This window comes from Elephantulus edwardii, unplaced genomic scaffold, assembly GCF_000299155.1.
Source record: "Elephantulus edwardii isolate Elephantulus edwardi_28Jun2011 unplaced genomic scaffold, EleEdw1.0 scaffold00028, whole genome shotgun sequence".
Classification (NCBI taxonomy): domain Eukaryota; kingdom Metazoa; phylum Chordata; class Mammalia; order Macroscelidea; family Macroscelididae; genus Elephantulus; species Elephantulus edwardii.
In genome coordinates, this window is record NW_006399778.1 from 13,162,448 (window position 1) to 13,176,502 (window position 14,055).

The 14,055-nt window shown below is 44.4% G+C and overlaps 1 protein-coding gene across 1 annotated transcript in view; it reads left to right on the plus strand.

The window, feature by feature from the left end:
- Positions 1-14,055, plus strand: part of TMCO4 (transmembrane and coiled-coil domains 4) — a 146,474-nt gene that overhangs the window by 55,799 nt on the left and 76,620 nt on the right. Inside the window, exons 6-8 of the mRNA XM_006883582.1 lie at positions 1,036-1,133; positions 3,972-4,115; positions 5,376-5,495. Coding sequence (XP_006883644.1) covers positions 1,036-1,133; positions 3,972-4,115; positions 5,376-5,495 — 362 coding nt within the window. The remainder of the gene's footprint in view (positions 1-1,035; positions 1,134-3,971; positions 4,116-5,375; positions 5,496-14,055) is intronic.

Here is a 14,055-nt window from a genome sequence, read left to right on the forward strand (position 1 = left end):
TAACCTTTCTGTTAGCAGATGAATGCCTTAAATATTTCACCATCAGGGTTTCATTGATAATATAGGCATCGTTTCATTGAACATTCACAGTGCAGCAATTATTATCCTAAATGCTTTATAGATATTCTCCTACTTGATTCCCACTGCCCCTTGGGAAGAAGGTACTATCCATTTACATCTGTAGTATGGGGCAAATAATTACACTACTGCTAAGGGTGAGATTAACTGTGTCAAGTGCAAAATACAGTGGCTGCCTTACAGGAAATCCTTGATAGATATTTACTGTTCTTTATCATCCTCTTCATTTGCTATCTCCCCACATGGAGTTGCTGTCCAAACTCCAATGTGAGTGCAGAGTCCGCAGTAGTAATAACCTGCCCTCACCTGCTCTTACTCGTGACTTCAAAGACTGAGGGGTTGAGTCCCCAGCGGGAAAGCTGGGCCTGGAGATAGATGCCCCTGAGCCCACACAGCAGCCATCTCTACATCCACCCGTCCCCAGTCCACTCTCTTCTTGCCTGTTAGTTTTTAAACGCCAAGTCTGAGCGATTCTAGACATTGTTCCAAGACCAAAACTACCAGTGCAGACATTTCTCTAACCCATCTTCAAGAAGATTATTCTGAGGATATTAATTTCCAAATACCCTAGAGGTGGGCTGGCATGGGACAGGGGGAGAAAGGTAGGGCAGGTGGGGAACAATAGATTCTGTGGTTCTGTTTTGTACTCATTCTGTGTCCCATCTGTTTAAAGAAATTGTGTGTGCTTCTTTTGCTATTATTATTATTTTCTTATCTTTCCATTATTTAAATTGCAACCATGTTAGGATGGAGTTGTCTGGTAAGTAGCACAATCCATGCTTAGGGACTCCCCAGCTAGGTTTCAGAATGTCTGAAGCCATCAGTGATTTCAGGGGCACTTGGCTGCCTTGCTCTATATGACAGCGCACTCAGCATTGAACCCAGCTTGGAGGTTGGTGAGGTGGGGAGGTCTCCTGGCACAGCTGGCCCTTAAAAACCCACCTCCTTTTACCCTAGAATGGCCGAGGCGTCCCGGAAGAAGAAAGAAAACCGGAGGAAATGGAAGCGCTATCTCCTGATAGGCCTAGCAACTGTCGGAGGTGGAACGGTGATTGGTGAGCCACCTCATAAGGGTGGCACGTGGGCTAGGGTGATTTGGAATGGGAGGTGACACCAAGCTTAGAGTAAGAGTACAGGATGCAGGGGGTCAGCAGGATCTTGAAGGTGACCAGTCCATGAGACGCCCACTCCAGCGAAGCATCCAGATCATCTTTAACACACACCCACAGGACACTCACTCAGCCAGTTTTGCAGCCAGCCCTGTCTGAGTGGTGTGTCTTCTCTTGTTTCCGTTCTAGTCTACTTTGTCTGGCAGCCCACATTTGAATTTATCAAACAACATCACAAATGTCACATGTAAGTAAAATTTTGCTGAAGATAACCAAAAACTAGATACAACAGTAGTACTTTTACAAGGAACTGCCAGAAATTCCATCTGGAGTCTAAGGAAGACAGGATAGATACAAGGGATCTCGTTTCTCCTATCAGATCTTGACTGAGAACAGACTATCAGAAAGAGGTTTACCTTTGTTTTATTGAGGATGGAAAAGCATTCAGCTGTGTGAATCATAACAAATTACGGATTATATTACAAAGAACGAGAATTCTGTAACACTTTATTATGCTTGTATGAAAACCTGCACATAGAACAAGAAGCGGTCATTCAAACAGAACAATGGAATCATTCAAACAGAACAAAGGAAAAGCAAACAGTCTGAGAAACTGGGCTGTGTGGAGAAAAACACAGCATCCATATTGGAGGAAGAATCATTAACCTGTGATATGCAGATAAGACAAGCTTGCTTGCTGAAAGCAAAGAGAACTTAAAGCACTTTAAGAGGACTTAAAGCACATCATCTTTTAATAAAGATTAAAGATTATAGCCTCCAGTGTGGATTATACTTCAAAATAGCTGGACCAATAAGCAACATCCTGATAAATAGACAAGATTGAAGTTGTCCATGATTTATGGAAGCAACAGTAAAGAAATGTAAACAATATGTTGCATTAGACAGATCTGTTGCAAAAAAGTTTTCATCAAGATATGAAAAAGAAAGAAATATGTCACCTTGAGGACTAAGCTTTGTCTTCAGTGTTTTCAGTTACAGCGTATGCAGGTGAAAGCTAGAAAATGCATAAAGAAAAACAAAAAAGAAATGATGCTTCTGGATTATGGTTCTGATAAAGAATATTGAATATATAAGACTGCCAGAAGAATGAACAAATCTGTCTTGGAGGAAACGTAGCCAGAATGCTAGTTAGAAACGAAGATGGTGAGACTTTCTCTCATTCTCCTGTACTTTAAACATGTTACTAAGAGGAACCTACCCCTGGAGAAGGACATCATTCTTGATAGAGCATACTTATTAGCTCATTGCCTTCAAGTTGGAATAGAGCCATAATTAACCATTTGGTGAGTTTTTATGGTAGATTACATGAGAAGAGATTACCCATCTTTCTCCCATGGAGCCAGTTTTAGGTTGAGATTGCTGGAGAGGCACCACCTGTGGGCCAGCAGTCAACATCCTACATACTACATCAGAGCTCTCTTAAAGCACAGGGCCAGCAAAAAAGAGGAAGGCCTTCAAAGAGATAGGCAGACACAGTTGCTGCAATGGTGGACTCAGACCTAACTGCAATTGTGAGGATGGCACAAGGTCAGGCAGTGTTTGATTCTGTTCTACGTAAAGTCACTACAAACAGGAACCAACTCGATGACATTTAACGATGAACAATTGCATTGAGAACACTTGGATAATCCAGGATAATCTTCCCATCTCCAGATCCTTAATTTGACCACATCCACAAAGTTCCTTTTTCTGTATAGGGTAACAGACTCACAAGTCTAAGGATTAGTACATGAATATCTCTGTTGTTGATGTTGTTGTTATGTGCCATCAAGTCGCCTGCAACTCATAGCGACCCTATACACAATAGCTCTGAACGCTGCCCTATCTGATCCAATCTCACTGTCTCTGACACACCTAACCTGTTAATCTCGGTTAACGGTGTCAATCCATCTCTTCCAGAGTTTTCCACTCTTGTACTGTCCCTCCAGGCTTCTGAGAATGTCCTTCTCCAAAGACTGGACACTTCTAGCAACATGCCTGAAGTATGTGAGCCAGAGCTTCAAAATCCTCACCTCTAAGGAATAACTTGTTTTCACTCTCTCCAGGACAAACCTGTTTGTTCTCTTTGCAGTCCATGGAATGTTCAACACTCTTCTCCAGCACTGCAACTCAAAGGCATCCATCCTCCTCCTGTCATCCTTAGTCATTGTCCAACTCTCTGACGCATAGCAAGTAATTACAAAGACTATGACCTGAATTAGATGCACCTTAGTCTCCAGACTGATATCGTTGCTCTTTAGCACTCTGGAGAAATCCAATGCAATTTGTCATTTGGTTTCCTGACTGCTGATGTCAAGAGAGTTGATTGTGGAACCGAGCAAGCTAAAATTGCTAGAACCATTATTCTGCCTACCACAGCTTCCTTTTCTAGAAAACGGAGATAATGTTGAGAGGATACAATAAGATAACATGTAATAGTAAATACCTGGCACATAATGGAACTCCTAGATGGCACAGAGAGTTAAATGTTCACCTTTTGGTTAGAGGCCTGAGTTACTGCAGAATAAAGGCCTGCGAATCGATTTCAGAAAAGCCAGCTGTTAAAAACCCTGTGGAGCACAGTTCTTCTCTGGGGCACATGGGGCTGCCCTGACTTAGAAGAGACTGAACAGTGCCTGATGTTGCTGGGGTGGCAGACAGTAGCTGCTCAGTCAGTAGTCTGTGCACTAGTATCGTTAGATGCAGAGGGAAGAACTCAGCAGACTGTATTTTCAACTTTGCCACATTCCTGCCCTGATCCACCCTTCGGTGCTTTCCTTGCAGGTGTGACTGGGGGGCTGGCTGCCCCTCTTGTTGCTGCAGGGGCCGCAACCATCATTGGCAGCGCCGGAGCAGCAGCTCTTGGCTCAGTGGCGGGCATAGCTGTCATGACCTCCCTGTTCGGTGCCGCAGGAGCTGGCCTGACAGGTAAGATGCAAAAACCGTGGTTCAGGTATAAGGTAATTGTTAGTCAAATTTGTGTCTTCTAGGTTGCAACACCCCCATGATACATCTTCAAGGATATGAACATGTACGGCCAAGCACAATCAATAAGAGTGCATCTAAATTCCAAAATCAATCTCCATAATAGTCTATGTGTTTCCTACTGCCAAAGGGGCCCTTTAGAGTAGTGAGAGAAGATCTTCACCCTGAAACCCACAGCATCCCTTTTCAGCAGGAAGTAGCTAAGAGAATACACCATCCCCTTTTCCTTATGACTCAGGGCGAAGTCTCTCTCAGGGAGGAGTGACAGGGAATGGCAAAGGACACACTGACAAAGAAGATTAATCAGAACTGGCTTTGACAAGCACTGTGGCATTTGGACAAGAACAAACTGGGAGGAGGGTAGAGAGAATAGTGCCACAATGAATGAATGGAAACCCAAAATCTCTGTAAATGTTTATGAAAATTAATAAAATATAATTATAGAGAGAAAAAAAAGTGTACCACAAATTCTCTTCAGTGGGGCTTCCTGGAAAAGAAAGGTAAGGCCTGGCTTTTCTTAGACTTGGATCTCAACTCTGCCCAAAATTGCAGCCGGCTTTTCTGAACCAGCAGCTCTGCATGAGTCAGAATTAGGAATGAATTTGAAAAATAGGCTCTCTGCCAGCACCTTGTGCAACCTTCCTGAGAAAGCATCTGATTGGACCCAGCTGGCACCATCCAGTAAGGAGCCTTCCTATTGGATAGTTCAGGACCTGCTTCCTCAGAGGTATTTGGGTCTCCTGTTATGATAGAGGGCACATGCCTACCCTTCATTTATTAACATTGTGTAGGAGAGCTTTTCTAGACCACATGTATTATCCACATAGATGCAGAGACCCCTCTTCAACTCCCAAAGTGGAATGTCACGCCCTGCATGGGGAATCTTGGTTCATTTGATCCACTTTTACTAAGTGGAGGATGTCATACAAAGTATGTGAGAATGGACAAGGTGCAGAAGTCAGGACAAGACAGTAGTTTAGAGTCTGGCCTTCCAGTTAAACACCTGGCTCTGTAATTCAGGGGCTGGCTAGTTTTGAGCAATCTCTTACTGTGTCCTATAATTGAGAGCAGTGATCTACCTTGAGAACCAAATGTGTTTGTCCAGGGCAGGGCACACAGCCATGCTCACCAAATGAGCAGTTCAGACTCATAGCCCAGGGCCACCAGCCACCTCCATTTTTACTGTCATGCCTGGCTCTTTAGGCTACAAGATGAAGAAGCGTGTGGGAGCCATTGAAGAGTTCACGTTCCTGCCTCTGACGGAGGGCAAGCAGCTGCACATCACCATCGCCATCACGGGGTGGCTCGCATCTGGAAAATACCGTGAGAACCAGAGGGCAAGGGGCAAGGCAGCATGGGAAGGGGGCGTGGGCTAAGCTCTTGATTATGTATGTCTCTAGAGTGGTGGTAGGTATTAGGATCCCTTTGTATGGTGGAGAAACTTAACCTTAAGTAAGATTATTTCATTCCCCTCTCTATCCCTCTTTCTATCCAAGTATGCATCTAGTCTATCCACCCATCCATTTATCCATCCAAATATTCATCTGTCCACCCACCCATGCACCCCATCCATCCATCCATCCACCCACCCACCCACCTATCTATCCATGTATCCATCCACATCCCTCTAACTAGCTGTCATCCATGTAGTCATCCACCCACCCATCTATCCATTCATCTTACAGTATACCCAACTTACCATGTGCCAGACACTGAGTTAGGCCTTAGCGATCAGTGCTGAGCAGCACAAGCCTGGCCTTCCCTTTCTCGGAACATATGATCCAAGGCAGGAGACAGACTGTTCAACAAGAAAGTATAAGGAAGCTGTATGGATGGAAGTAGCCCTGGTGTCACAGTGTTTAAGTGCTTGGCTACTAACTGAAAAGTAAGCCATTTGAATCTCTCAGCCACTCCACAGGGGAATGTTCCAGCAGTCTGGTTCAGTAAAGATACAACCTTGGAAACCCACTGGAACAATTCCATTCTGTCCTGTAGAGTCCCTGTGAGTCAGCATCAACTCGGCAGCAATGAGTTTTGGAGGTTTTGTGTATGGTATCCTGGGTGCAGCGAGCCCTGGTGGTGCAGTGGTTAAAGAGCATAGGGACGAACCGAAAGGTTGGTGGTTTGAACTCCACCACTCCACAGAAAAAAGATATGGCATTTTGATTTGGTAAAGATGATACTGTGGAAACCCAATGGAGCGATTCCACTCTGTCCTATAGGGCTGCTATCAATCAGAATAAACTCAATGGTAGTGGGGTGTTTGGGATTCCTTTTGAGGAGAAACATATAGTATGATAGACCCCAGGAACTCTGATGGCATAGTGTATAACATGTCAGGCTACTGACTGAAAGGTTTGTGGTTTGAATCCACCAGCTGCTACAAGGAAGAAAGATGGTCAGTCTCCTCCCAGTGTGTTTCTAACATCAGAAACCTAATGGCGATTTGCTACGAGTTGCTGTCAACAACAGAGGTTTATACTGGGCTCGGGGAATTTCTGGGGAATGAGAGCAAGCTTCCTGAAGAAAATAATATTTAATTTGATAAATGGATGGTAGTTAACCAGATAAAGAATGAGTGAGGAGGGTACCCCAACTGAAGGAGCAGCGTATACAGAGGCTCAGCGGTCAGAGGAGGGCCAACAGTGGGGTAGCGAGAGCAGGAAGCAAGAAGACCGGAGAGAGTGGGGCTGAATCACACAGGAGTGTTTGAGCAGGGCTGAGGGGATTGGATGTCTCCTAAGAGCAAGAGGAAGGCAGTAAAAACCTGAAGCACAGAGGGCATGAGCCATACAACTCAGCGGTGTTACCTTCAGCAAGTTACTTGACTTCTCTGTCTCAGCAGCTTCATTTGCAAAGTGGGACAGATTACTCCTTCTTTTCAGGGCTGCTCAGAGGATTGAATTAAAACAGATAATGTTCAGAAAGCACCCAGCACAGCTCCTCATTCCTGGTAGGCGTTTCATAAACATTCATTACCTTTGCAGCTCTAAGTTGAACCTATGTGTTTGGAGGTTCTTGAGTCAAGGTCTGAGCTTGCCAAGAAAGGTGCATACACAGACACTGGAGGGAACAAGGTTTTAGTGACATGGAGAAGAGACAGAGTGAGGTCAGCTTCAGGAGTGGGTATTGGTTGCCCCTGGCCAGCAGGTCCTGCCCCTACAGCCTGCATAGCCTACCTCAGGTCATGGTTGAGAAACCTGACTCCCTCTTTACTGAGAAGAGAAATAATAGTACCATTGGCAAGCGCCATATTTCTTTCATGCACAAGTAAAATAGAGAGATATTCAGAGGACCCATAACAGAAGGGGTTGCCAGAACAGTAACTGAAACAGAAGTAGTCTCATTTCCTAGGAAGTTTCATTATCAGGAGGTGTTCCAGCCTTAGAGCTTCTGATTAGGCAATCAGATGAGGGTTCACAACAGGAGCATCTAACCAGGGCATCGCTGAAGATAGCACGGTGGCCCATTGCCCAGCTCACCTGTGTCAGCACCCTGTGTGCTCCTTGGTAAACAGCCGGTCACAAAGCAGGTGGACCAGGAAATGGGAATGGAATGTCCCAGCCTGACCTGTGAAGGGCACATATAGAAGTCCCCTGGGGGTACCAGTCTCTGAGACCCAATGTACAAGCCACAGATCTTTTCAGAAAGAGAGCGGGTGAGAAAATGTCCAGGCTCTGTTTACAAACCTCACCAGGACTCAGGGTCAGGACCCTCTCGGTTTAGCTGAGCCCCTAGTACGTACCTACCTCAGGTCAGGCATTTACTTCACCTTCGTAACAGAAACTTGACATGAGTTGCTGCCTGTCACCCTAACTCTCTGATAGGGGCTTGTTCTTATCCTTTCAAAAGGAAGAGGAAACCCCAGTGACTTAAATAGCAAGTCAGTGGCTGTAGATGTGGAATTCAAAGTCCAGGTGTTTTCATTTGTTTTCAGTACACCATGGTTTGGAAGCAGGAGTGGCGTCCCCACTTCCTAAATAGCATGCCTCTGGAAACTATGAATTTTGATAAATGTCAGTAGTTGTAGAGGGGCTTCAGGCCTTTTGTTCATAGGGTTGCTATGAGTCGTGCTCGACTCGAAGGCATTCAACACCACCACCATAGTACAGAAAGAATAGATGGGGAAGGAAGAAAAAGAGTTACTTAGATAGTAAAGAAATCTGCACCTCTGATCAGCATGGAAAACAAATCCTTTATCTCCATTTGACACCCTCCCCACCAGCGCTAGCTCATTCATTTCCTCAGGTGGATGGTCAAGTTCTTTTAAGAGAAGGAGGTCATCTTTACTTAGTGTTCTCTGACAGTCTAGTACAGTAGGCTACCAACGCAGAGGAAGTGGTTTCGGATTTTGTTTTGTTTTCTTAATTTTAAAAAAACTCACTCAATCTCAAAAGGGCTGAACTCGTTCATTTCTTAAGCTCAAGAAACTGAAGAACAAATTCAAACCTCAAGTTGCTATTACAAGGATGCTTTAGACAGAATATTAAATGATCCAGAAACTATTAAAAGAAGATGGAAAGAATATACTGAGTCACTGTATAAAAAGGAATTGGCAGACACAGAAGACTTTAATAAGATAATATATGAGCAAGAGCCTATGGTGATAAAGGAAGAACTTCAAGCTGCTTTAAAGGAAATAGCAAAAAACAAGGCCCCAAGAATAGATGGTATACCAATTGACATATTTCAGCTAGCGGATGCTGCCCTGGATGTGCTCACCAAGTTGTGCCAAGAAATCTGGAGAAAAATCACTTGGCCAACTGACTGGAAGAGATCTATATTTGTTCCCATTCCAAAGAAGGGTGACTCAACAGAGTGTGGAAACTACAAAACAATATCATTTATTTCACATGCAAGCAAGATTCTACTAAAGATTATCCAAAAACAACTGGAAAAGCACATCAGCAGAGAACTGCCAGAAGTTCAGGCTGGGTTTAGAAGGGGTCGTGGTCCTAGGAATATTGTAGCTGATTTTGGATGGATCTTAGCTGAAAGCAGAGAATACCGGAAGAATGTCTATCTGTGTTTCATTGATTGTGCAAAGGCATTTGACTGTGTGGATCATAACAAACTGTGGCTGACTCTGAGAAGAATGGGAATCCCAGTACACTTGATCGTGCTAATGTGAAACCTATACTTGGAACAAGAGGCAGTCATCAGAACAGAACAGGGAAACACTACATGGTTCAAAATTGGGAAGGGTGTACGCCAGGGATGTGTCCTATCTCCATATGCAGAACAGATTATCCGAGAGGCTGGGCTCTATGAGGAGAAGTGTGGCATTAGGATTGGTGGAAGACCTATTAACAATCTGTGTTATGCAGATGATACAACCCTGCTTGCTGAAACTGTGGAGGACCTTAAATGCTTGCTACAGAGGGTCAAGGACTGCAGCCTTCAGTATGGATTGAGTTTCAGTGTCAAGAAGACAAAGATTCTCACCACTAGACCAATTGGCATCATCAAGATGGATGGTGAAGAGATTGAGATTGTTGACAACTTTAGTCTGCTTGGCTCCATGGTCAACACTCTTGGCACCAGTAGCCAGGAAATCAAAAAACGTATTGTGATGGGAAAGTCTGCTGTTAGGGACTGCTCCAGGTTTCTGAAAAGCAATGGTGCACTCTGGAGACTAAGGCGTGTCTGATAGAGGCTATGGTCTTTGCAATCACTTGTTATGCATCAGAGAATTGGACAATGACTAGGAAGGATAGAAGGAGAATTGATGCCTTTGTGCTGTGGTGCTGGAGAAGAGTATTGAATGTACCATGGTCTGCCAAGAAAACAAACAGATTCATCTTGGGGAAGGTTAAACCAAGCTGCTCCTTGGAGGCAAGGATTCTGGGGCTTCGTCTGACATACTTTGGACATGTTGTAAAGAGGGACAGGTCCTTGGAGAGGGACATCATTCTTCGGAGGGTGGAGGAACGGCGGAGGAGGGGAAGACCCTCTATGAGGTGGATTGTTTCAGTGACTGGGGTAATCGGGATGGATGTGTCAGAGACAGTGCGATTGGCACAGGATAGAGCAGCGTTTAGGGCTGTTGTACATAGGGTCGCTATGAGTTGCAAGCAACTTGACAGCACATAACAACAACAACAACACCCAATCTCATTGCCAGAGTCAGAACCAACTCATAGTTTAACACTTCAGTGGGGTTTTGAGGTTATAAATCACAAGGGAGCAGATTGCCTCTTTCTCTCACAGCTGCTCGTGGGTTTGAACTGCCAGAAAGCAGGGCCTTTGGGTTAAAAATGTAATTCCCAAAATCTCTGTAGATGTTCATTGAAATGAAAAATAAACAACCTAAATTAAAAAAAAATGTAATTCCCTGCTGACTGCACCACCGGACCTCCCTATTTTTAATGCAAAAGTAATATGGCTAAGGTCAAGAAGGTTTAGAAGGGAAAAGACCAGCTAGCCCTGACCCTTCTGGCAGCCGGGGGAGCTGATTGTCCTCACAGGCTGGCTGTATCCATTTCCTGTGGCTGCCATAACAAATAACCACAAAATGAGTCACCTGAAGCTACAGAAATGTGTTCTCACAGTTCTAGAGGGTTGTTGTTGTTGTTGTTATGTGCCATCGAGTCGTTTGCGCCTCATAGCAATCCTATGTACAAGAACCCTAAACACCGTTCTGTCCTATGCCAGCCTCACTGTCTAGAGGGTAGAGGTCCTAAATCAGGGTCTTGACAGGGCCGGCCCCCTCTGAAGACTCTGAGTCACTCATTGCTAGTCAAGCAGAGCTGACTCATAGCTGACCCCAGCCCTCCAGTGGGTTTGCAGAGGCTGTAAATTACATGAGGGGAGATTGCTCATCCTGTCCCCCCAACCCCCAGAGGAACTGGTGGATTCATGCCACCAGAGAACTGCTGCCTGCTGACTCCACCACCAGAGCTCCCCTGGCTCCAGAGGATTTCTCCTTGGCTTCTCGTGGTCGCCAGCAATGCTTGGCGTTCTTGGTAGGCACATCGCTCCAGTCACTGCCTCTGTCCTCACATCACCTCTTTCTGTGTCCATCTGTGTTCCTCTTCTTCTGAGTAAGGATACCAGTTACTAGATTTAAGCATCACCCTCAATCTGATACTATCTCATCTTGATCCTTAACTAATTATATTGACAAAGACCTATTTACAAAGGTCACACTCTGCGTTTCCAGATGGATATGAATTTGGAAGACATTATTCAACCCACTACATTTGCTTCTATGTGTGATGAAACTGACTGGATTGCTCCGTACAAAGACAGTGAATATTAAAAATAAATAATAGTTGTATAGAGAGCTATTGCCAGAAGCAAGGCCTCACCCCAAGCACCAGCTTACTTGGTTCTTCACATCAACCCAAGAAAGTGGGCATAATTATCCCTCTCCCCCATTTTACAGTTGAGAAGACTGAGGCTCATGGGGCTGCTCAAGGTCTCTCAGCCAGTCAGGGGCAGGGCTCACCTCTGCTCTGTTTGTCTCCACAGCCTGTATTTTTGGTCCTAGAACAATGAAATGCAGTATCACGCTTTACAGTTTATATAATGCTGTTCACACAGCATCTCCTGTGATTCCCCCCACACCTTCCTGCCCCAGGACTTTGTTCTCTCAGGTGTAGAAACCCAGACACGGAGGCAGTGCCTCGTTGTGAGTCATGGAGCTTCATGGGTCATTGTCACAGCAAACCTGTGCTGTTCTGTACCCACAGCCTCTCTCCAGTCTGGCGATCACCTTCTAGAGACATTGTGTGTGGGTATGTGTAGTAAATATGTGCTTGTGTGTGTGTGTGTGTATATATATATATATATATACACACACATATATATACGTACATATAACAATGTATACCATTTAAGTTATTTATTTTAAGAGTACAGTCAGTAGCATTAAGTATGCTCACTTGTTGTGCAACCATCATCTATTTCCAAAACCATTTTCACATAGAAACTTGGCACCCCTTAAGCAATAAATTATCATTCTCATTTTCCACAGCTACTAATCTATTATTTTTGTTTTTTGTTGTCTCTCTGTATTTGTCTCCTCTTGCAATTTCCCATCAGTGGAATCAGGCAGGATTTGTCCAGTGTAAAGTTTTCAAGGTTCATGCATGTCACAGAATTCCAAATCCTCACAGAATCCAGATTTTCTTAAGGCATTGAGCTAGAATGAAATTAATACCCTGTGATAATCTTCAAACTTAAACCAAAAATACTTCCTGGAGCATTCTTTAAACCTAACAATAATTTATCTTAAATTACTGTTCATTCTGCTCATTTTTTTATCTTTTGTGTTATCTTTTCGGATTTTTATTTTGTTTTGGCTTTTTTTTCTTTCTTTGTTTTTGCCTAGTCAAGTTAGGAAGCTCTAGAGGCTTAGTGGCAAGAAGCTGCGCTGCAGTCCCAAAGGCATGCAGTTCAAATCCGTCAGCTGCTCTGAGGAAGAAGGATGAGCAGTCTCCTCCCATGAGATTTTACTGTCTCTGAAAACCCACTGGAGTGTCGATTATGAGTCATTCCAACTCAATGGCACACAACAGCAGCAACCTTTATGGAAGCACAGCACTAGGTCTTTTCTCCCACAAAGAAACTAGTGGGTTTAAGCCACTAACCTTTCAGTTTGTAGCCAGGTGCTTACCCTTTGCCCCACACTTTCAGGGTACCTTGAAGTCTGGGATCAAACTGACAACAGTAACTGAAAAGGTTGGACAGGAAGCTTAGGGGTTCTGAGTTCATGTTAATGAGATAAGAACAATTTTCAAGAAGAGGATGAGAATGCACAACAGAAAAGCATCTATGCAGAGGTTGTTTTATTGGTGTGTATTCTGTTGTGCATATTTTAATGCCAACAAAAATTTAATAAAATGAAAAAAATGTTCATCTGTGTTGTAGTGCACCTCGTTCCTTTTTTACGGCTACACTGTTGACAGTCCCTGAGTTGTGGCAGAGCTGTGACAGGGTCCCACAGAGGAGAAGGAGCAATTGTAAGGTTGTAATTGAACCAACATATAGCACCCTGTCAGAGGAGGGGGAAGCCTTTGGCTCCAGCAGCACGGTGACATACACTGGTGTCCACCCAGAACTGTAAGTGCTGGCACCTTGACTCCATCCATTCATTTGTCAAAGCACTCGAAAAAACAGCTTGTAGGAGAGGCAGCCCTTAAACTGGGATACAAACTGTGATTATGGCCTGTTACGCAAGCTGATGGTAAATCACAGCATGTGTGTGATCTCAAGGAAGAATGAACCAAAGAGAATATAGAGAAGACCCAGAAGCTACTGAAGTGTTTTGTGAAACAGTGAGAATAGCTCCGAAATTTGAAAAGGTCATTTGGGTCACAGGCAGAAGTGGATGTATGCTAGACTAGGAGCCTCCTCTGCACTCCCACAACCCCCGCTCCATCTAGGATAACCAATAACCAGCGGCCGTCAAGTCAGCCCTGACTCATGTGATGCGAGTATAACTGCACTCCACAGGCTTTCAGTGGCTGATTGGCAGAAGTAAATCACCAAGCCTTTGTTCTAAGGCTTCTCTGGGTAAACTTGAACCACCAATATGCCAGGAAGCAGCAAGTGTGTTAACCAACTGCATCATCCAAGAACTCTTCTCCCATGCTAGAATCACTGTATGATGCTTCCATGCCCGCTTTTTCTGTCTAGATTGCCTAGTTTCCTCATTGGTGAAATGAGGCTAATCACAGTACCTGTTTCAGGAGCTGTGTTGTCATTAGATGCTGTCGAGTCAATTACGACTCATAGTGACGCTGTGAACAGCAGATCTGAACCTGGCTCTGCCCTGCACCATCCTCACCATTCTGCCTCTTGCTAGAATCACTGAGTCAATCCATCATGTTGAACGTCTTCCTCTCGTTCGCTGAGGCTCTGCTTTTCCAAGTATCAT